The sequence below is a fragment of the Pholis gunnellus genome (assembly GCF_910591455.1).
Source record: "Pholis gunnellus genome assembly, chromosome: 14".
Lineage (NCBI taxonomy): Eukaryota > Metazoa > Chordata > Actinopteri > Perciformes > Pholidae > Pholis > Pholis gunnellus.
The window spans coordinates 15,729,132-15,752,599 of record NC_136541.1 but is presented as its reverse complement, the minus strand read 5'-3'; the positions used below and the strand labels follow the sequence as shown (position 1 = coordinate 15,752,599).

General features: G+C 43.3%; 1 protein-coding gene across 3 annotated transcripts; it reads left to right on the top strand.

Annotated features, from left to right (window-relative positions):
- The first annotated feature begins 7,491 nt into the window (after window positions 1–7,491).
- rc3h1b (ring finger and CCCH-type domains 1b) lies at window positions 7,492–23,435 on the top strand. 3 transcript variants are annotated; one of them, XM_079172582.1, is made up of 20 exons: window positions 7,492–7,606; window positions 8,864–9,283; window positions 10,534–10,654; window positions 12,023–12,262; window positions 12,412–12,587; window positions 13,871–14,071; window positions 14,259–14,391; window positions 14,965–15,083; window positions 15,441–15,553; window positions 15,673–15,918; window positions 16,068–16,282; window positions 16,384–16,793; window positions 16,907–17,065; window positions 17,202–17,357; window positions 17,681–17,903; window positions 18,136–18,226; window positions 18,400–18,496; window positions 18,821–19,030; window positions 19,330–19,433; window positions 19,564–23,435. In XM_079172582.1, the coding sequence occupies exons 2-20, from the start codon at window positions 9,053–9,055 to the stop codon at window positions 19,718–19,720; spliced, it is 3,402 nt and encodes a 1,133-aa protein (XP_079028708.1). In that variant the 5' UTR covers window positions 7,492–7,606; window positions 8,864–9,052; the 3' UTR covers window positions 19,721–23,435. The 3 variants fall into 3 exon arrangements, with proteins under 3 accessions (XP_079028708.1, XP_079028707.1, XP_079028709.1); XM_079172581.1 differs by having other exon boundaries at window positions 18,133–18,226; XM_079172583.1 differs by lacking the exon at window positions 18,821–19,030 and having other exon boundaries at window positions 18,133–18,226.
- The last annotated feature ends 33 nt before the right edge of the window (window positions 23,436–23,468 follow it).

The following is a 23,468-nucleotide window of genomic DNA, read 5'->3' as shown; positions in this document are numbered from 1 at the left end:
TCCCAACCATGATGTTTTCCCTAAACCTATCCAAGTGGTTTTGTTGCCTAAACTTAAGTGAGTGTTTTCACAGCGTTGACCACGTGCGACCGTGCACCTCAGAGAGTTAAGAAGTGATGCCAGGGTGTCTGACAAAGCGTCAGTATGTGACGAGTTAGAGTGTTTGTTGGAGTGTTTGGAGGCCTAATGTAACAAGTAATCAAGTACTGCAGAGTGCAATTTTTAAGGTACTGGTACTTTACTTGATGAGCATTACATATACTGTATGTATATTCATTGGGAAAAATAATCCCAAAACAGAATATGTGTATTAAAATGCAAGATTGTATTTTGCGTAATGATTACATTCGTTTTTACACTGAACATTTTGATGATAATAATTAATTGAATGCAGGACCTTTTACAATATTATTAGAAAACAGTACTTTTATGGTGGTATTGTTACTTAAGAAGAGAGTACTGCTTCTACCACTGCTTTTCCAGCATAGTAAATCCTCCCATAAGAAAGAACAGTATCATTCTATGTCACATGTAAATAGCAAAGGCCCTGAACTCTCTACACGACCCTCCAGAGGAACTGAAATCTATCTATGGCTCTGCTCATCCCCAAAGACCACTCACCTGCTCCATCCGGAGTGGCATCCCAGAGTTCAGCAGTTGATAGGTCAGTGGTGAGCCGGGCTGGGGAGTACCTCAGGGTGGAGGGCCTGATACAGGGCACTGGGATGCTTGTTGCTGGGGTCCCTTGGGTTAAAGCCACTGCACATTCCCTTCTTGCCTCTGGAGAGTCCAGGAGGGCAGAATGCTGGGATCCTCCCTCGCCTCCCTGATTTGAGGTAATCTGGAACTGAACCGTGGACTGACCTGCAGCAGAGCGATTCCTTGAACTTGACTTCAGGGCTGACTTTATAGGCAGCGATGGGGGAGGGGATTCTCTCAATCCATCAGATGCCTCCAGCAAACCGGGTTCCAGAGCGACGGGGCTGTCTGGGGCAAAGGAAACCGCTCTGCTCAAGTTGACCCTGTTCCTGGGATTTGAGTTACGCCGTTGAGCCCAAGAGGGACCGTAAGGGCCATGGCCAGACTCCAGCCGACTCTCTCCTTTCCTGCTCCTTCTCCTAAGCTTCCCAAACCCGGATGGTTTCCACCCTGTGTTGCTCTCTTTATTTTCCCCCAGCACAAACGCTCCTGCAAACGTGACAGTTAGAGGAGCTTTAGGACGAGTACTTGCCTCTGGCTTGGTATGAGGCACCCAGCGAGGTGCCGCTTTTTCCCGTGGGTCCTCAGGCTGCTGTGGCTCAGTGTTCTTTGGCTCTGACGGTGATGAGACCGGCTGAGGCTCCTTGACTACAGAGCCACATGCCTCACATTTCTTCACCAGCACTATTATCTCCTTAATCACTGTTGTGGGTTCACCCACAACTTCTTTCTTCTGTGAAGGAGGCATGGAGACACTTCGATTGTTTCTGGTCATCTCTGAACCACTAGAATCCGTATTGCTTCCTTTACTCTTGGACTTGGGCATCCCAGACCTGCTACGCTGCCTCACTCTATCCAAGTATCGAGACTCTGCTTCTTTCTCCGATTCGTCCTCAAAGCGCACCCGTGTGGGTGAACAACCATACCGTCTAGATCGACCAACTTGGTCACCCTGGGAAGTGTCTTGGTTGGGGATAAGAAGGGGACCAGACACAGTTTGAACTGCATGATCTTCTTTGGTTTGAACAGCTTTCTGTACACGTGTTGGAATTGGAGACTCAATTTGCTGCTTCCTTCTGCAAGAAATGACAGAGAAGTGCATATTAAAGAAACATATTTTGTCTATAAGAGAGCTACACTTGTGTAAGTGAAATTGAATGTCAGCCATCTCACAGCAACAGCCCACATAGATAAAACTTCTTCAAAATAAGAGATTTTTGGTGATTAATTAAACAAATGACACAATACATTGCAATGAGACATCCAGTACATGTAGTACAGGTGGGTTTGCTGTGCAGTCTTGAATGCAGGATCCGATGCAAATACTCCTATTTCTCCTGCAGAAATAAGGCGATTACTGCAAACAAAACTCTGTGATGTATACACTATTTCATCAGCAGAACCACACCAAACACATTCTCACCATTGTCAGCTCAGTGTTTGAAATTACAAAGCACAGTCAAGTTCCAAAGCTTCAACTCATTTTCAGTTAGCACACACCAGCTTTGCCAAAATGAAACTGGTTATCTCAACACTGATTCATACCCATGCACATGTACGCAAAAGAGCACAAGCACAAGTGGGACATTCACAGTCTCTAACGTCCAACTTGTGAAGATGCCAAAGAGGTCATAGCCCACGTAAGTAGATGTAGCCAACTTACACGGTGGATCTCTGATCAGAATGCGAGCGTCTGCCGGGGCGATCGCCTTTAGTGTGATTGGAGCGGGCCTTGAGTCTCGCTCGCTCCAGAAGAAGCTTGGCTTGCTCATGTCTTGGGCTCAGAGGAAGCTCGTCACTGATTACAAGAAGTGACCTGACGATGAGGAGGAAGATGCAAATTAGAAGAAAAAAAATAATAATTCAGGTGATGAAAAACAGCAAGGGAACGGATAGAGTGAATGTGATTAGACTAGGCTATATCGCCATCTGTTTGAGTGAAATTGAATATTTGATGATGTCTTTAAATGTGCAAAGCTTATTGTCTGTTGTGACATCCAGCGACATCATATTCCCAGCGGATTGACTTAACGTAGAGTGAGTGAGTGAATCAAGCTGCATCCTCCTAAGCTGTTTTATGTAATATCAGATAGATAGACTGGGGCGCGGCACTGGCGGTGAGCAGCAGAGAGAAACGTCATCGTTCCATCTATCCTCATGCCCAGCAGCTAAGCTGCTCTGCATTGTGCTTCATCTGTACTTGTCTTTATCCCCTGGCCCAGTGATAAAGATAGCATGATACACCAGCCAGGTGGATTATCCTTGTAATGGCCTGAGTATGATTCATTCTTTCCTGGGTGTCAAGAGAAGAACATAGTGTGTACAATATCGATGAACCCCCTTTGAGTGACATGATGTAAGGTCATGGGAATGTGGGAGGGGTTAGGAGAAAGGGATGTTGTGTGCAAGTCTCTTTTTTTTGGTTTGTTTGTTTTGTCTCTCTTGTAACACTAAATGTTTTTTTTTACAGCTGCTTCGTCAATAAAAAAAAGATTTAAACACTTAAAGAGTGACAGCTTCAAGTATTAAATATGTTTTTGTGTCTCATCTCAAGTGATTACAAGGTTTTAAGACTTTATCTCTATTGGAAAGTATATTTCAAAGATCTTATTTTGAAAGAATGTCAACTTCATCAATATACTCAATATTCAATTTGTAGGATTTCTATATCTGTTTGTTTGACACTAACAGCTTGAATCCAGGAGAAAGACAGATCCTTAATTCCCACAAGTGGAATTTATTAAAGCGTGGAATTCATGAGAAGAGGATAAAAAAAAGTGTATAACAGTTGTATGTCTGCACCCCCGCCAAGCACATAAAGAAGCTTTGCATTGCTCACCTCAAATAGGGTTCAAGTTCCTGAGCAAGAATGGCTGAGTCTGAGCTGTCCAAAACCCCATGGGCTCCTGCGACTAGCATAAAACAGAGAGGAAAAGTACATATCACAGCTGATCTGATATGAATAAAGTGTGGATGTAAAAGCATCCACAGGTTTCATGCCCACAAAACATGGATTTCCTGTCTTTGTTTCCCTCGACATTTTGCTAGCCTAGTGTAATTCATCGTGTATTATTCTAATTTAGGGTTTAGTTCTTATTTAGTGTATCATGTTGTGCTTGCTTGGGGAAAATACGACTGCCAAAAGAGCCATCGGCCAAACCTACAGGGACATTAAAATAATTGGGTCTCTGTAATATTGTAAGGATTTTCATAAACCTTCATATACCATTAGATTCAGTGACAGTCTCATAGGTTATCCCTGACTGATCCTAAATGTCAGTCAAAAAAAACACAGGTTATGCAACCACTGAGAGGCGGATGAAGGCCGATTCCCCAGAGACGAGAGGGGAAAAAAATCACCTGATCATCATAGATTTACCGATACGGATTGCACCGACTGTATTGGTATCGACACACTCGCACGCACACACAGGACAAATACATGGTATCACCATAAATAGTATGGGAAAATAAATAATCTGTCACCTTACATGACTACAAAGACATTCATTAGCCCACAGACCGAGATACAAAAGCAGGGACACTTCCCCCACCGCTCTGACTGCTAATAATAGCAGCAAACTCATGCACATCTGCACATCTGACATCTGTTCAACTCCGGGAATCAGCCAGGTTACATACTGCGTTTCTATACAACATCATCAGCAGACAGGCAAAGGCTTGTATAAGGCACTTTGAACGGCTGTGAAAGCTGGAATAAGATAAAATAAAAATAAAAAGCAGATAAAATGGTTGACATTATAAAAAAGCTTTACAATGTGTTGGGGGGGGGATGCTATTTCTGAAGCACTGAGCTGAATTTTCTGTCTCCACTCGTAATAAATAGAAAGTAACAGACCCCTCCACCAGCTGACAACACTTAGCACACATTACACAACTACAGTGCACAAGAAACTATGACTGAGCCACTTGTATAAGTATATATCAACATACCGGTATCAATTTTTCCCGAGAAAGTTTTTACATTTGACATTAAATACATCCTATTTTCCTCAAGAGACCTACCTTTACAATCGCCTCTGTATGTTGTGTCTCCGTAACAGCCGGCACTTTCCCCTCCGCTCTGCTCGCTCTCCTCCATGCAGTTTTGGCTTCTTTCCCTTAACTTCACATAAGCTCTCCGCTTCACCTTCAATTCCTCGTCAGCGGAGAGTAGCCCACTTTGTGAAGACATGCTCTCCGAGCTGTCTGAACTGCACAGTCCTTTGGCCAGGTCACCAGCTTCTAACTCCTTCTGCTCACACCTGTCCAGGTAGCAGTCCACACTGTCCGAGTGTTTGAACTCTGAGGATGCGTCACTGTCATCCACCCCACTTCCGGCATCGCTCCTGGCGCCTGTTTTGGCTGGCTTGGAACACCTTTGAGGCTCTGTCGGTTCTTCTGTCCGAGTATGGTCCTTCAAAGGTAAAGTGGAGGGTGTGCTGTCTGGGCTAACACCATTTAGAAGCAATGTTTCAGGGCGCACTACTCTCCAGAAGCCCTTGGGTGGTGCCCAGTGTCTGGTTGACGTGAAAGACGTGGAAGAAGACGTGGAAGCTGTTGTAGAAGCAGAGGTGGTGGCAGGCAATGAGGAGAGCACAGGTAGAGGAGGAAGAGGAAGAGGAGGAGGAGGAGATGGGTCATCCTTACTGCTGCTTGAGTTATCAGACAGAAGACTCTCTAGACTGGTGCCCTCCCCGAGCCCACAAGGCTGGCCTGTCAGAAAACTGACCTGGTCCTCATTCCTCTCTGACCTCTCGTCTTCAGTTTCCTCTTCCTCCTGGAAGACCTGATCTCCTCGCGCATCAGCCGGAGGGCTGTGGATCTCGAAACTGACTTGCACCTCAACCTCCTCCTCTTCATCGCTACTGCTCAAGTTCTTCGAAGTGCCTGATCGCCAGGAGGGGGCAGCCAGAGACACCTGACCCTTACTTCTGGGCCTCTGTCTGAGAAGGACTTCGGATGAAATCCGTCCAGCTGGACTGCTCACGAAAACATCTGTGTCCAACTTTTCTCTTTCTTTCTCTCGATCTCTCCCCCTCGTCCTTCTCTGTGTGAGTGACTTCACTTTGGTTTGTAGGGCGTGAACAGCCGACCTCTGAGGAGGAGGAAGTTGGGTGCTCAAAGAAGGTGCTGGGAACACCGGCTCAGGGACAGGACCAGTGATGAGTCCCCAGTTAATGGGAATCCCAGTAGGTAAAGGGGAACTGGTTTTTGGTTGGATATTATCAACCGTCTTTTCTTCCTCCATTGGCCGGTCATGCACAGAAAGGTCCAGACAGATCCTATAGATAATAAAAAAGAGACTTTAAAAAAAATAATACACGCATGTGGACAAAAACTACATCTGTCAGCTCTGTTACCGCTACTTTCTATCCGATCTGCCTGGTGAGGGGATGTGTAATGTGGATTCAGTCACGTTGACTTATCCACTGATTACTTTGCAGTGCACAGGATAATCCTTTAGAATGAGAATAAGCAACTGCTGCCTGCAACTGAGTCCAGTGCACAACATTATGAATGTTTGTTGTCAAGTAAAATCAACAATACGCCATGAAACAAAACGTTCACCTAGTCAATAAAAAAGCAGAGGGCAAAAAAAAAAAGTATGAATTATTCAGCCCTAAGAAATTGACTTATTTAAAGATTCTGTGTCATGTAGATCATATGAATAACACCTGCAGCCAATTTCACAAATACCACTTAAATGATGAACAAAGTATATCTTCGAAACACATTCTCTGAAGCCAGATGTAGTCACATAAATACAGCAGACTAACACACACAGTGAATAGTGTACCGGGATATTGACTGAAGATTGTGTCCTCTAATACAAAGTTAGTTCCAGCGTTGAAAGTTACTATAAATTCTGGTGCACAAATGTAAGTTACAATCCGTTCTAAAACCTGCGCCAACCGCGCATCTTCAAGTCGGTCACCAACATTAGCGAGAAGACGAAAGCACTTTCATGTCCGGATCCCCCCCACCCCCCCCAAAAAAGGAAACAAAATACCATCTCTCAATGTTTCTCCAGATCCTGGTGACGCGCTCCCACTCTCTGTCTACACTGCTCCCGGTCCGGGCAGTGTCAGAGCCATCAGCCTCTCAATCGTTATTGGTCCTGTAATCCCTTCAGAAATCAGTAGGATTAGGCAAAAATGGAATACAAAAATGCCTTCTCTAATTTAGTCCTTTCCTCGCGAACCCATTGCCGAGTGAAGCTCTCTGTTGCGTAAGAAGAGTGCACTGGCACTGACTCCACGCGCACAGTAATAAACCAATGAAAATAAGAATACAAAATACGACTAAAATGTCTTAAAGGGCTTCAGTCTAAATGAGATAAACACATTGTCATTCCTAGAATATGTCGATGGTCCTGATAAAATGATAAAGGCTGATGTGTTGTATAGCGTAATTTTGTATCTTTCAAAGAACCGACGGTTGATTCTTTTCCTGTTTTTGTCAATACAGCTGATCCTTCCCGGTATCACGGTTTATCCCAGCTTTCTCTGTCCGTTTCATTGAGGCGGGTGCACGCACACATATGCGCTCGTGCACAGTCAGCCTAATTGGGACAACGTTGTACTTGCCAGTTGCCACAATCCTCGCCAGATGTTAGCGGACTTTGGCAAATGCTGCTCAGTTTTGTGTTGTGGCTGCGCATGCGGCCCAGTGTCGGCAGAGGGCGCCATGAGCACATACACACAGACACAGGCACGCGCAAGCAAAACACACGCTCACATACACACATCTTGCCCAGCTAGCTGTAACCGGCTAGCGAGTCTGTTGTCGAGTTGACACCCTCCCCAAACCTCGGCAGCAGCTAAGCTGCACAGTCGACATGGCAAGAAAATATCGCAACAATTTCCTAAAGAAAGATGAAAATCTTCCAAGTCTTTTGGAATGAGTGAGTAGGATCGACATTAATTAACCATTTTCCTGACGGAATATCACGGTAGAAGCTGCATGTTTGGTTTTAGTCACATTTATGACGCATAGCTATAGTTAGCGTTAGCTAGTTGTGGCTAACACGACTGAGAGCTAGCTAACTGCTACAAGAGGGAGGAGTGTGGTTTGTTCACTGTTAGCCTCCTGTGCTCAGGCGAGTGCGAGACGAGTATTTGCGTCAATGTTAGCTGCTTCTCCAAATTAAAACACAATCCTAGTATGATCCCGAACTCTAGTAAATGAGTGTGATTTAAATACACGTTCAAAGCAGTTGTGTTGCTGGGTAGTTTCGGATGCTAGCGTTACATAATCTCGCTGTTGCATTTCAAATGGCTCCCCTCTCCAGTGTCACTGTGGGTCTTCTCGAGCTATCGTTTCCTTCAGCAAAACGCGAGATGGTAACTCACGTTAATTATCTAGGTTGTGTAACGTAATGGATTCATAACCAAAGCTACATTCCCAATGACTGTATCATGACCAACCCATGATATATTTTATTTATATTTATACATATTTTTTTTCTGTCAGGACGACGTTTGCCAGCTAGCCAAACCTAGCAAACTAGCCACCCATAGCGTAGCCGGCTAACAGTAAGCTAACGCTAACGTTACCTACAATTAGCTAGCTAACGTATTGCCTCATTTCAGTTAAAACATGAATTCGTGTAAAATCAAACATAAAAAATTGGAACAGTCCCGATAGCAAAATCATTGACTAAAAAAACGATTAGTATCATAATGTTTCCAAACTCTATTAGCAAACATTAGCCTCATAACAAGTTAGATAGCGCAGGAGGACTTGGTTGTTAGCCTCTCCGGGACCCTTTGTCCACAGTCATAGTGGTTACCAGCTCCTCTGAGTAGGCCACACAGCACTTGTTTTGGTCCTTCTGCTCGTTTGTTTCATCGATATCTTATACATATGTGCGGTGTCACCTCTTTTATTTTTTGTATATGTTTTGTGTAACGACTGAACACCGCATAGCGTTGAGTAATCAAAGCTAAACAGACATTCGATTATAGTTTTTTTTTTTAAATTTAATGTAGTAATGTATTTTTTTATGTAGTAAGGTAGTCCACTTATACACAGCACAACCATGTTTTGTGAATGGACTTTGTTAAAGCATAAGTAAACTACATTTTGAAAAGTATGCAAAGTTGTTTTAATTCTTAAATGTGTGCAGACTTTTAATTCTCTTTGTCTCTCTCTTTTACAGTAATCATCACGAGATGTGATCCAAAATCCACAATGTGTGAGGACATTTAAGAACAATTGAGTTCGGAAGACAAATTCTTGATTCCAGTGGAATCTTCCATATATATATATTATTATTAGATTTTTTTTCTCTGTGTTAAAGCTTACATACATTTACACACACGCACACTCGTCCGATCAACATACAACCATGCCAGTGCAAGCACCACAATGGACAGAGTTCCTGCTGTGCCCGATCTGCACACAGACATTTGAGGAGAGTGTTCGCCGGCCCATCAGCTTGGGCTGTGGACACACCGTCTGCAAGATGTGCCTGAACAAGTTGCACCGTAAGGCCTGTCCCTTTGACCAGACAGCCATCAGCACAGACATCGAGCAGCTACCTGTCAACACTGCCCTGTTACAGCTGGTGGGAGGCCAGGTAAGAATCATGGCGTGTGTTTGTACATTTGTTCAGCAATTTATGACAACGATCTGGTGATGACTAGATTTAAGCAGAGCCCTTGTTGGTGCTAGCTTGTCAGCTCATTGATGTATTTGAGTAGTTGGTTTAAAATACCAATCCTATCTTGACCGTATGGTGTTTCCTTAAATGACTCTTCCTGGATTTTATTAGAGTTTTACTCACAGGCTATTGCATGATGCACATAGCTTGGAGATTTCCTTTATGAGTCACGCTCCAGTCATTGAGCAATGACTTTAACTCTGTTGGTTTACTGAGCGCTGGCATCATCGGTGAAGCTATATTTCCCGTAAGCGGTTTTTGACCAATAGGGCGAGGCTACAGCTAATGGGTGTTTTGACTTTGCCAAGTTTCCAGGTATGTATGAAAATAGATAACGTCAGTGCATCAATAATGTGTGTTGTGTGTCTGATATAGTCGTGACTGTGATGTCTTGTCTCGTAGCTGAGTGCCTTGCATATTTGTGGTACTACAGATTAGCCGGGTACAATGTCCCGTCCAATGAATATGCCCTGATAGAAATGGAAGTTATTATAATGGTCACGTATCATTTTCATTCATGACAATAACCTCATTCATCATAATGCCCCAGAGCTGCAGGTTGTTGTGGTCAGTATTTCATTGGGTTGTCCTTTTACAAAGCGTGATGCAGCCTAAGCATGAGAATACAAACTTGAACAAGAAATGCTCCCCCCACTGTCTTATTTTAAATGTTGTGTATTAGCATTTTAATCTGGGATAAGTGCAGTTCAACAAACCATGACATACAGAGAATGGCGCATACGCCATACGTGCTTTGACCATAGAGTAAGTAATGGTTTGGTAAACTGAATAATTAGTGGAGCATACTCCAGTAACGTCACAGGTTTCATCGTACTTGACAGATCTGTATAAATTAAGATGGCCTTTATTAAAACATATCTGGTTTTCTTTCAGTATGTTCTGCTAAAAGTTTGTAGATAATTGTGACATGAACAACATTCATGTATACGGTTTCACTTTTCATCTTGAATCTATTTTGCATGTACATACAAAGAGGTGTTTTGATTTGTTAATTCACACAGTCGAATGTATTGGCTAAAACAGCTAAATACATCTGACAATTAAAAAAAAAAAAGGATGACTGTGTGTTCCACCACACACTACTGTTAAGATATTCTACTAAAACATGTTCTTCTAATTGTTTCCCTCTTGGTGTCCTGCTGAAGGTTCCTAAGGCTCAGCCAGTGGCCTTGATTACCAGTCCAGAGGACTCGCAGCATTATGAGGAGGCCAGGCAGTGTGTGGAGGAGCTGGCCCTCTACCTCAAACCTCTCAGCAACACCAGAGGTACACAAAAACACACACTTGCTTACGTTTAGTTTGTTCTGCCTTTATTCTGATCTGTTGACACTCTTGTTGCCTTTAAATGAAACTCTGTAGGTTGTTGTCGACATGGGGAGTCCAGGACTCGATGTTATTGGCATTCAAGTGTTTTTTAAACCCGTCTCAAAAATAGTGCGCAAGGTGATTTTTGCATGTCTGTTTGATGAAAGGGACTAACATTTTTTTTAAAACATGATCACATGTTACAACTGTTGTACTTGTCTGAACATTTTCACTTACAAAGTCGTGCATATGACATCACTGTGTCGTGAAACAGACTCTACTCGTAAACACAACCCGTCTTGAAGGCATCATTAGCTTCACATCACAGATGCAATAGACAATCCAAATGTTTTGACTTTGTTATCAACGTATTGCCTGTTTTCTGTTAATCATCGAAAGTCATTCAAAATAGAAAAGCAGAACTAGTTTTTTAATAAATAGTGCAGAGATATATCTCATGGTTGATGGCTGTAGAAGTGATAATAATTACATAAGGGAAGCCAGTTTGGACAAAAACAATCATTGCCTGTTTCAATAACAACAAATTATACTCAAAACTGTCTATATTTAAAAAAAAATGTAAGGACGTCCGTTCAATGAGTGATACTCTGATGCTGTTTATATGATGAAGTAATGAAGTATGCCATTCATTGTTTTTGTCACGGACCTTATTTTAAACTGAAATGATATTTCCAAAGAACGGGGGTTCAAAAGGGTATTCCATATATGGTGTTGCCAATGTCACCACAACTGATTGTTACGACCATAATATTCAAAGGTCATAGTTGTTTCTTTTTATTGATTCGTCATTTATGGCTCATTGTGAGAAAACTTGTTAAAAAAAGGTTTCATGGCACATAAAGCTCTTGCTGTATTGTTCTCCTGAGGTAAACGTATAACAGGACACCCAAGTTAAATGTTAATAACACACATTGGTGTCTTTTAAATCCACTTTGTTCCATTGCAGAATCACACCAATGCAGTAAATGTATTGTTTGCATTAGATGTGCACATTTTAAGCCGTTTCCTCAGTCAATCATTGGCCATGTTAAGAGACAAGAGATGTCAGTGCAAAGGAGGAATTGTAAAATGGGAAGTAACCGCGGTAAACTCTTTGGATGTAGAGGTGCAACTACATCGTTCCAAATGATCATGAAGTTGAATCAGGAGAAAATGATAACCTTTTATGAAGGTAATATTTATTGCAGCAGTCTTTTATTAGACTGCATTCTTTTATGATGTACCTGATAAACTGGCAAATGAGTGTATAATGTGTCTGAGTTGATATTCCCGTGGTTTACCAGTGTTCCCGTCTTAATCTCTCACCAGGTGTGGGCCTGAGCAGCACGGCCCAGAGCATGCTGAGTCGACCCATGCAGAGGAAACTGGTAACCCTGGTCCACTGCCAGCTGGTGGAAGAGGAGGGCCGTGTCAGAGCCATGAGAGCCGCCCGCTCTCTGGGTGAGCGAACCGTCACCGAACTCATCCTGCAGCACCAGAATCCACAGCAGCTCTCCTCCAACCTGTGGGCCGCCGTGCGTGCACGGGGATGTCAGTTTCTAGGCCCGGGTAGGTGGTTTTACATGACCTGCAAAATTAAACCAGCACATGTCCGTTTTTGAGAAGGAGCAGTACAACGATCCTCTGTAAATGTTGGCTTTTGGCAGTCCCCCTTTTACTCATGTTTTTTTTTATTTTTTATGTTGTTCCTTTCCCAGCCATGCAGGAGGAAGCTCTAAAGTTGGTCCTTCTTGCTCTGGAGGACGGCTCTGCACTGTCCAGGAAGGTGTTGGTTCTCTTTGTAGTTCAGAGGCTTGAGCCACGCTTCCCGCAGGCCTCTAAGACGAGCATCGGTCATGTGGTGCAGCTCCTCTACAGGGCCTCCTGCTTCAAGGTACGTCACTGACTGAGAACCAGAATAAAACTTCATACGTTTCTTTAATTTAAAGTCTTGTGGCAAATAGTGTACGCCATGTGGTGCCGCTCCACAACAGGACTCCCTGCCCTCATAGTGCTACTACTAAACATGTCTTTTGGGCTGTATAACACAGTTACAATGCCATAAATCATAAAAAAAACATAAGTTGAAGTTTTTTGATAATTTATTTAACAAAAATTGGCAAACAATGGAAACTATACATCCAACACAAGTTGCCACAAGTGTTGGAGAAAACGATAGGCTTCGTGTGCTGTATAGATATTGAGCTATTCACATTTGTACAACCTTTATTTTACCGCTCCTGTCCTGTGTTCAGTTGTTTCACGGAATTTTTGTCACGTGACTGTTGGTCTCAGCTGAATCAATCATGGCTTCCTAGTTCCGCTGAGGAGCGCAGGATTTAATGTTTATTTTCCAGGACCCAGGAGAGTAAATGGTTGATTTGGGGCAAAATTTTAAATGAGACATGTAGAATACATAAAAATTTTAAGCTTTGGTTTCATTTTCATCACACGTGTGTTTAACGACCGTCATAAAGATGAAAATCTGACGATTATGACAGTTTTTTAAAATGAATTACACAGTTTAACGTTAATCATCAGTGTGAAATAAAAGTTGTACTGACTGTCGTTATCTGCCAAAATAAGTAAAATATGCAATCAGGACATCGGCAGTTATGCTTTTCTAGTCGACGATCTCTGATAATGTTTCATTATAAACGATCAGTCTGTGTTGAAATAGACAGGAGAGCTAGTAACGTTAGCAGCATCGCTAAAGGCCAACGAACGAAGGTTCCCTTCAGTTACATTATGATGCATTCAGGCTCTGTTCAGTGAAAATGAGTACTGAGTGAATTTAAATTCTAACGTTATCATGATGTGATCTCATAAAATGTAGTGTTGCTGAAAAACAATATAAATAGATATTAGAAATGAATTATGACCCGTTTACACTAACCTCTAAGCAGCTTATACTTCATTAATACTACTAATGACAACATTTGTTTGAATCAATAAAAATACAACCTTTATTTCCTAATCATTTGAATTACATGTATTTATGAAGGGGAAAAAACACTAATGACTCTCACATAGTAACAGGATAACAAACATTTCTGATGGAATACACTGACTTCAGAGCGGATGAAATGATCTTTGGGACGGTTAAAAACAAATTTAAAATGAAAAACTAACCCAAACATTCTATTCACTCTTTTCTTCTTCTTTGTGGCTCCTTAGGTGACCAAACGTGATGAAGATTCGTCCCTGATGCAGCTGAAAGAGGAATTCCGTACTTACGAGGCTCTGCGGCGCGAGCACGACTCTCAGATAGTTCAGATAGCCATGGAGGGCGGGCTGCGCATCGCACCCGACCAGTGGTCTTCTCTGTTATATGGAGATCAATCTCACAAGTCACACATGCAGTCTATCATCGATAAGGTATGTGAGAGAAGTAAATGTGTGTGGATCTGATTTTTTCATAGATTATTTATGTGCTGCAATGCTATAAATTATGCAGTTTCTACGCTCTTTATCTTAAAACATGTTCCTACAATAGAAATCCTGTCTTGCCAAAAACCTGCCAAATCATTCACTCCCTGTTTTTTTTTTTCTGCTCTTGGCCTAGCTGCAGACCCCGGCGTCTTTTGCGCAGAGTGTCCAGGAGCTGACGATTGCATTGCAGAGGACCGGAGACCCAGCCAACCTGAACAGGCTGCGGCCACACCTGGAACTACTGGCCAACATTGATCCCAGTCCCGGTAAGAACCGAGCACGCTTCAACAATCCTGGTTTCACAGTGACGTGAGGAGACAGTACATGCGGCGTCACAAGCTGGAATCCAAACAGTGGCCATTGCGTCTTCTCAACCCTCTCTTTCAAACCTTTTGTGTTATTCCAGTTCATCTTATCTAATACGTTGTGTGTCGTAATTAGGAATGTCTGTAATGTAAATGTAAAGTATTTCTGAGCAGCATTACTCCGGACTTCAGTGTAACTGTACATACAGGTTGAGCTTGATTAACCCAGATAACCAGCTTTCATTCTACGACGCTGATACAGCTGACAGCAACTGGGTTAAGCTTGCGCTCCAGAATTTCTTTCCGCATGTGCAAAAAGTAGTCGGCATTCACAGCTGTTGGGGTCATAAGGCATACCGAAACGATGTCGCCTACCGAACGTACCAATACACATACTGTTACACCCCAAGTCGCAATATGTTTGGGCTCGCCCAAAAATGTTTTGTGTATTTATGTCTTACGAGTCAACCAATTACGTATTGAGCATTAAGTATTGAGATTAAAGTCTACGTTTCTCGTGTTCTGTTTCCACAGATGCTCCTCCTCCCACATGGGAGCAGCTTGAGAAAGGGCTGGTAGCAGTGAAAACAGTGGTGCATGGTCTGGTGGACTTCATCCAGAACCACAGCAAGAAAGGAGCTGACCCTCAACAGGTGAGTCTACCCATTGGACCACAAAAAGAGCTGGGCCCCAGACCCTGTATATTGATTGATTAACCCACGTTATAGCCATAGGAGCATTGTTCATCAATTGTAGGAATGACAAGCTGGCCTAACACTTACTGAGACACCTGTTTGTTTTCTTTTTTTCTTTTAATTTGTAACACCACCCATAACGAGGTATTAAATACAAAAATTGTCTGTATCGCCCAGCCCCGACTGTAATGTTCAATATCACCACTATTGAGTGTTCAGCTCTGTTTGTCCTCTAACAGGGTTTTACCATAATGACACAAAGGTTGTACAGTATATGTTTTCTCTGTTGAAACAATACTTGTCGTCTCTTTTTAGCCTCCTCAGCACAGCAAGTACAAGACATACATGTGTCGTGACATGAAGCAGAAGGGAGGCTGCCCTCGTGGAGCCAGCTGCACCTTCGCTCATTCTCAGGAAGAACTGGAGAAGTGAGTCTGATAAATATAATATAATGATAAATAATTAGATATTACTGTCGAATATAAACAGTTTTTTACACCCTCCAGCATTTCTTATACAATTTGTACTGCGCTTTTATGTCCGTCAGGTATCGTAAAATGAATAAGCGTTTGGCAGCTCGCCTCCCTGGCTCAGGAGGGCTCATGCCAGATGAGGGTCTTCCCCTCGACGTAGCAGTGACCCGGAAGCCTTCACCGCTCACCAACGGTAGCGGTGGACCTTCCATGCCCCAGCTAATTGCCCGCGGCACTGACACAGTCCCGTACGAACTGTTGCGTAAACCCATGAAGATGGATGGAGGGAGTCCCAGCGCCCCAGGATCACCACCCGATGGGTGAGTATTGCTTTCTCAGCACATTTAATTAATTGACAGCCAAAGAACAGGCAGCTGCGTGCCATGGAGAAAGCGGACTCCGGGCACCTTATGGCACAAAGTTGTTAACGGACTTGTTTCTGACTCAAATCTAACATTTATTGTTGTAGCATGGACCCTGGGCTGGCCAAACCTGGTATGGCTCTGCCGCCTCATGCCATGGCCCACCAAAGGATGTCAGTGGACCACCTCTCTGGGGTGAAGCACATGCCTGTGGTAGCCAGAGGTTCACCAGTCTACCCCCAGGGACCGCTCCCCGAGATGTGCTATGACACTCGCCCACCACCTTCTGCGTCTCAGTATGACCCCCCTCAGTACCCCACAGGTAGGGCTCGAGGAAACGGAATGATGCACAATCAGCTTCTGTATGCGTGACTGATTCAATCTCTGTGTTGTGTTGATAATAATCCGCTTTTTATTTCTCAGGGTACCCTTACCAACAGCCGCCGCAGTATGTTCCCCGGGATTACATGCGTAACCCTCCTCCCCCCAGCGAGTCAGGACCCCCTTACCAGGACCCCTACCCTGGCTATGGCCCACCAGAGCGCCCCTACCAGGCCCCTCACTCTGGTCCACCTTTCTCTTACCCTCACCCTCCGCACCACGACCGAGGTCGCCACGGGACCTACGCTGGCCCGCCACCTCCCCCACAGCCTTACCCATCACAGAGGGAGGGCCTGGTCAGAATGAGTCCCGCTCCTCTGGATATGCCCCCGCCCTCAGCAGGACAGGCTAACTCCCTCTACCACCAGGAGCCCAGTTCCCGTGATAGATACCCTCCAGATGGCTACTATACACCGGGGGCCCAGCCTCCACCCATGAGGGCTTATGTCAGGGTGAGTTTGTTTGGATTGTTCCTCATTTTGAGCCATTTGCCTTTAACTCTTTGTGGTGCCAGCCTAGTTTCCAAACACTAAAATACAGCAATATTTCTCCGTTTGTGTCTTAGGGGCCATCATATAGTGGGTCACAGCCCAGCCTCGACTACCTGCACCGACGCCGGCAGGAGCTGTTATCACAGCTGGAGGAAAGGAAGGTCATATCCCCTCCACCATTCGCTGCCTCGCCCACTCTTCCTCACTCCTTTCCCAGCGACTACCCTCCAGAGGTGAGCACTGTTTGAATTTCACACCTCTCTGAGACTGGCTCAGATCATACGCACGCATTTTATGATACGATTCAAGAACTGTAAGTACATGCAAGTGTTGGTGACAGCGCTCTCTCTGTATGTTCTGTGTCTGCAGTATGGCGAGGAGAACTCCAAAACCATGGGGAAGTGCAGAGAGCCGGACTACGCAGGGCAGTACTCTCCCTGGTCTTGTGAAACGATTGGCTCCTACATTGGTACGAAGGATGCCAAACCCAAAGATGTTATGGGTCCTGGTGCCATGGACATGATGGTGAGTTCAGACGGATAACTCCATTAGTAGCAGCCATGTCAGTATTTGGGGGAGGGGAAATGATGCGTTGTGGTTCTGTCTTGAATGATTCAGTGTTGATACACAAAACCTTAAAGGCAGTTTAATAATGTAACAAGCTAATAGCTAATTAGTGCAAGCTGCTGAGTTGTTTGACCAAGTGTAATTAACCAGCACCAATCAAAAGTAAGCATTTGATATGAAAGGAAGATGTCCTAACCTTTCCTCTCTCATCCTTTGAGTGGTCGGAAGACTAGAGAGGCGTCCCATTTACCATTTACCACCTCTTTCCCCGTGTCTACCAGAATGCGGAGGCTAAGGGTCTGAGGGATCCATCACTGGAGGCTCCTCGGAGGGGTGGAGAAGTGAAAGACGATGACCCCATCATCCCATTTGGCCCCCAGCCCACCGTATCGCGCTTCGGTGCCATCTCCCGCACCTCAAAGACGGGCTACCAGACCACAGGCCCCGTGCAGGCGATGGCCTCCACGCCTCAGAACCCAAGCTCTAAACACATGGCCATGCCAGGTAAGAAACCATGTATAAAACAAGTTATTCATGGCTTTCATGCATTTGTACCATGTGCATTTTCTTTACATAACGAATGATAAACTGCTTTACTTGTTTCGTCCACACTGTCCACTCCTGCTCCTTACACCGAACTTCTGCAACCCGATCATTTCACATAATTGTGCCGTTTAAATATTACAGTTTGGCATGAAAACATTTCTGACTTCTTTCTCCACCTCGCCTACAGCAGAATACACATATGGGAGCCATGGAGGATGGGGTGGAGCTTCATACCCCTCACACCAGACTGCCGCCTCCTCTCAGGGACACTTCAGTGAGCGGTGAGGCCTGTGTTTGATTTCCTGTCACCTTTTTAATATTCACATGATGATAATACTCATCGAGCGTTTCAAGACAATATCAGAACTACATGCATGAATGTGAATGTGTGTTGCTTATAAAGACGATTGTAAAGCAGTTGTGTAAATTTCTTATTGTATTTTCCCTCTCACAGCCTGCCTATGGCAACTCCAGACAGAGAACAGTTAAAGATTGAGCTGCAGCAGGTCAACCAGCAGATCAACCAACAGACCCAGATACGAAGCATGGAGGTGTGTATGCTCTCTCACTAACAGGAACCCAGGAAGGTCTGCAAAGAGCAGACAATTGCTACACGATTGTGAAATATTGAAATAAGTCTTGTTTTTAAATTCCAGAGGACTTCATATTTTATGTATTTATATCCCTGCTATCATTTAATCACGATAAGTGATGTTGTGAGGAATCAAAGCAGTCAAGCTGCCAAGTCACTCCCAAAATACAGTCAACACTGGAACAAAAAAAAAACCAGGTTTTCTATTTCACGCAGCATTCCTGCTGCCAGAAATTTCCAAATTGCGCACTCATCCTCTTCACTTCCTGTTTGGCTATCACAGGCTGCCAATAACTCTTTACTGCTGCAGAGGGAGGCCAGTGCATTGGCAGGCCAGCCCGGGCAGCCCGGCCAGGGCCAGGCAGCAGCTCAACAGCAGCCCAAGTGGCCGGCAGTGGGAGCAAGTACAGCAGCTGTCTCCAGCGAACAGCTGAGCCTGGAGCTCCACCAGGTGGAGAGAGAGATTGGCAAGAGGACCCGGGAGATGGCTTTGGTAAGGGAGGGGGGGGGGAGCTGTTAGGTAAAAACAAGGGATGAAACAGTCTATGTATGCTGAGAGAAGATTTTGGGGTGGAAATTATTGATTTCAAAACAAAACTTTGTGGAAGTGGTGTTAACACCATACAGCAGGATGAGTGCTAATATACATACAACAAATTATACATACCGCAATAAAGCTTGTAATGGTCCAGGCCATGGCTTAAGTCTTAAAAGATATTGACTGATTAGGGTTCAGTAGGTAACTGGGTGTCTTTCTAGCAACTGAGCATGTTTTATCCATCTACAAATCAGGAAAACCAAGTGACCCATGACGTTCAGCAGTATAAGATTAAACCTGCAGAGAATGGACAACCAGAGCATAAGACTCAGCTAGAAGAAATCTCCCTGGCTCTTGGGTGGGTAAACGCTTACTTTAATATAAATATGTGTATATTCCCTGAATATACGTGTGTTTCTTTATGAGCCCGAGCTCCTCCCAGTGTCCCCTGTTCTCACCTGGGTTCCTTCTCTCTGTCCTTAATTCAGCGAGGTGTCCAACGGCTCCAACAGTCTGCAAGAAAGTGCAGTGGGCGGGTCCATGCTGTCACTGACCAATAAGACGTCTGCTTTGGGCTTGTGCTCTGATCCAGGTGCCACTGGTTCAGAAATGCAGAAGAATGGCGTCGTCCATTCCTGCTCATAGGCAGTACACACACACCTACACACACACACACACACACACACACACACACACACACACACACACTCTCAAGATGCTCAATTGAAAAGCATGCACAGGCACCCATTCTATTTAGAAGATGAGCAGTATCTGCCGTGATATGAATTTTCTTTCTTTTTGTTCTGTGAATGAGCTTTTTTTAATGACTTTCCTTGCCTGGAAACCAGAGCATATGATAACATTTCTCGTGTGTGTTAATTTGTTTTTCTTCTCTTTTATTTTTTTTTTGTACTGGGATTAAAGATAAACAAGGCTCACCATAGATGTATCAGGAAGAGAAAATGGTGGTGATGTTGACAGTGGTATTGTAATTTCATCCAAAAAGGTTAGGCCTATTCCGTTCGAAATCTGAATAAAACGCAGTCGCGTATTTGATTGATCCTCCCCATAATGATACTTTTTGGTTCGGCTGTACCAGCAAACATACAGTTGGACACAGAGGAGCAGATTCACAAGCCCACTCACTCACACGCACTCTTGAGGACCTTCTCCTGCAATCTGACGATCTACGAAGGTATTGTAGGAGACGGCAGACGTGCGTCACTTGGTACTCAACCCCTGAATCGTAAAAAAAAAAAAAAAAAAAAAAGAAGTGTTTGCTCGGATGCAGATGGTCTGAGGAGGGAAAAGCCAGTACAATATTCCACCAGTATTCAGCTGAAACGGAGATGCGAGGTGTTTCACACATGCACGTCTTCACCTGCCACAAGAAGTATCATTTTATTAATGCGTTTTATGAACACATCATGTATGTTTCATACTTGAAAGCAGTATATTCTATATTTAATTGAAGCATTCTGTTTTAAAGAGTGCGACAAGTCTTTTTGATAACGAGCTTTCCACATGTTTTCTATAAGGGAATCTACTCTGTGCTTCTCTGGGTTGGTGGTGTGACCTGATGTGGTTCGGTTGTAAAGCCTGCGCTCGATAGAGCTGCATTCAATCCCAGCTAATTATGCCCAAAAATCTTTTTTTGGGGGTGTGTGGGATGAATGCACATGTTTAGGCTGACAGAGAGTACATCTTTCTGTGTCTTTATAAATTACCGTAATTAAGGAATTTCCCTCCTCAGAGCTCCTCGTCTAGCCACACAAAAGGCCTCCCCATTGGGATTATCTTGTCATTTGTTCTCCTAACTTCTATGAAGTTGCCTTCCCTTGTGTTCTTTTGTTAAATTTTCGTTTTATTTTTTCATGCTTTACGTTGTTACGATTTGGGGGGGGTGTGGCCTACCAAGTGAAGGCTTTACAGAGGTTTTGCTTAGTGCGCGTCCTCTTCTCTGTCAGGAAAACGGTTGAATTCCAAGCAAACACCTAAACTTCCCGTTTGCGTTCCTATAAAAGTAGCGGTTGTAGCGTTTTAAGCTGCACAGTCCATTCGAAATCATGTTTACAGACGGAGATATTGGCGTCGGTTACTGAGGAGTAAACACCACCTACTCTCAAAGATGGCTGTCCGCAAAAAAAAGCAAACTTCATAAGTTCATTTATATCACATTGAGTATATTTAAGCATTTTTTTTTATCGGTGAGTATTACAATATCACATTTTCCTTTTCCACACCTTGATGTCATCATCACCACCACTATTATTGCTCTTTATCCATCGTGTAGATTGTTTACTGCTGATGCTCGACATGGAGCTCTTTGCCTTTTTGTAAACGGTTACATCATTGGCTTCAGTTTTACAGCTCTGAGCCCTTGTTGTTGAACGGTCGACGGGTCAACTTTAACTTTAACGTTGACCCTTCGTTTTGGTCACATGAGAAACTTACAGTCTGACAAATCACTGATGAGTGAAAAAAAAAATAAAGACACAATTGTTTTGTGTCTCTCATCTGGGTTGTTCGATAGGCATCTCTTCCAATATGTCAGCGCCATGATAGTAGATGTTTGGGTTTTTTCATTTAAAAATTTTTCCTACCACACTTCAAGCCTCTGGCTGCTCCTTGCTACATTTATTGTTTAGGTACACAGCTCACTTATACATATGAGTATGTATACATACATTAATATACTAAAGCACTATTAATGTGCCACCTCTTATTTTACTCGCTCAGCATTTATATTAAATGATCTCTATTTAGAATCAGCAAAATGTTTTTGTTTCTTTTTCGTCGTTTGATTTGTTTTCTGTCCACTGGTTGCCAACACAGACTTTATCCTTTCCCAGACGAAGGACTTCTGTGCGCATTGATGCGTGTTCACTTAATCTTTTGTGTTCAAACAAAGATGTTCTTTATAGACTATGCTTCCGAAGAAGACAAAATTCTGTAACTTTGGAAAATTGATGGAGAAGTTTTGTGTGTGCTAGATTGTATTGTAGAAAATGTACCCTAAGTTTTTTTTTTTTTTTTTCTTCCTCAAAGTGTGCTGTACTGGGTGATAGTTTTGAGGTATTAGAAAAGTGTTGGGGTTTTTTCCCACGTCTGTCCCCGAGAGGATATTCAGGAAGTCTCTGACGATAGGTTGGCCTTAAATCCTCTTGCAATGCCCCCGTTCACCTTGTCTGCTTTAGGAGCATGAGGTGATTTCAAAATGACTAATTAACACTGAATTGGACTGATTTAGAGTCATACAGATGGACTCTAGTAGACCCCCCCCCCCCCCCTCTCTCACTTTTTGAAAATTTTACGTAGAACAGCAACATGCAAATAATGCAATTCTCTCAAGATTTGAGGCAAAATGTTATTTTTTAAGGAAATGTTGTTGACCTAGCTCGGTTTGTAGTCCTTTTCTCTTTCTCGTTTTGTTCCTGCAATAGTTGAGTGAATTTACTGACCTGCAAGTCTTACAGTCTTTAATGCATCATCCAACCCGATGTATCGTCAGCAGCCGACAGTATGAGTGACATTCACACAACAGCTTTGTTCTCCTTAAAGACGTATATTTACAAGACATTGGCCACACCAGCTTAATTCTGCTGTTATAATGCCACCAATTGGCAACAGGTGGTGTTACTTCAATATGATGTTTCTCACCCTCTCTAAGTACAAGTCAACCAAAACTAACCCAAATGCTGATTCTACCGGATACGTCCCTGCAGGTGTGAATGAGCCTGAATCACCTTTTAGCTTAGTGGAACCAACATACGACGACTAATTGGGATGGTTTACTCTATAGTAAATAGCAAAGATGTTCATTTCAATCTCCTGTGTGTTTTTGTATCTGAGTGGAACTGCTGCCTCTACCCCTCATTTACATAACCAGTTAACCCCTCCACTCCCACCCTTGACCACTGAACTCTGTTACTGCTGTTTGAGGCTCACATTTTATTCCCTGACTTTCTGGGGAAATTCGCAAATGGCTATTTTATATGATTACTCCCTTGTAAAATATCTCTTAAATTAAGGTACAGGTTTGATTTCAGCAAGAAAAAAAGTTTTTATATGTATATTATACTCCATTAAGGAATGTCTAGAAATATCTTCCTCCAATGTGGATGTAGCCATTATTACGCCATTTTATGACTTTGTAAGAGAATTCACTGTGTGAAAATTGGTTTGCATTTTTGTATAATACAATCTGCTTTTTTTTTCGTTTGATACGAGAGGGAGGTCAAACTGGAAGTTTGAAGAGAGAAAAAAATGAACCTGTGAAATTGAGAAAACAAAGTGTAACTTATGTACAACAGTGATTCTAAGCTGAGGGGAAATGATTAAATGATATTGCTAACTCTGATTGTTTGCGTCATTGTTTTTGTTTTTTTAACAA

Excerpts from the sequence above, each read along its gene's own strand:
- rc3h1b (XM_079172581.1), top strand. The coding sequence starts at position 9,053 with ATGCCAGTGCAAGCACCACAATGGACAGAGTTCCTGCTGTGCCCGATC. Across the intron at positions 12,588-13,870 it reads ACAGGGCCTCCTGCTTCAAG|GTGACCAAACGTGATGAAGA; the intron begins GTACGTCACTGA and ends GTGGCTCCTTAG. Across the intron at positions 17,066-17,201 it reads CCAGCGACTACCCTCCAGAG|TATGGCGAGGAGAACTCCAA; the intron begins GTGAGCACTGTT and ends CTGTGTCTGCAG.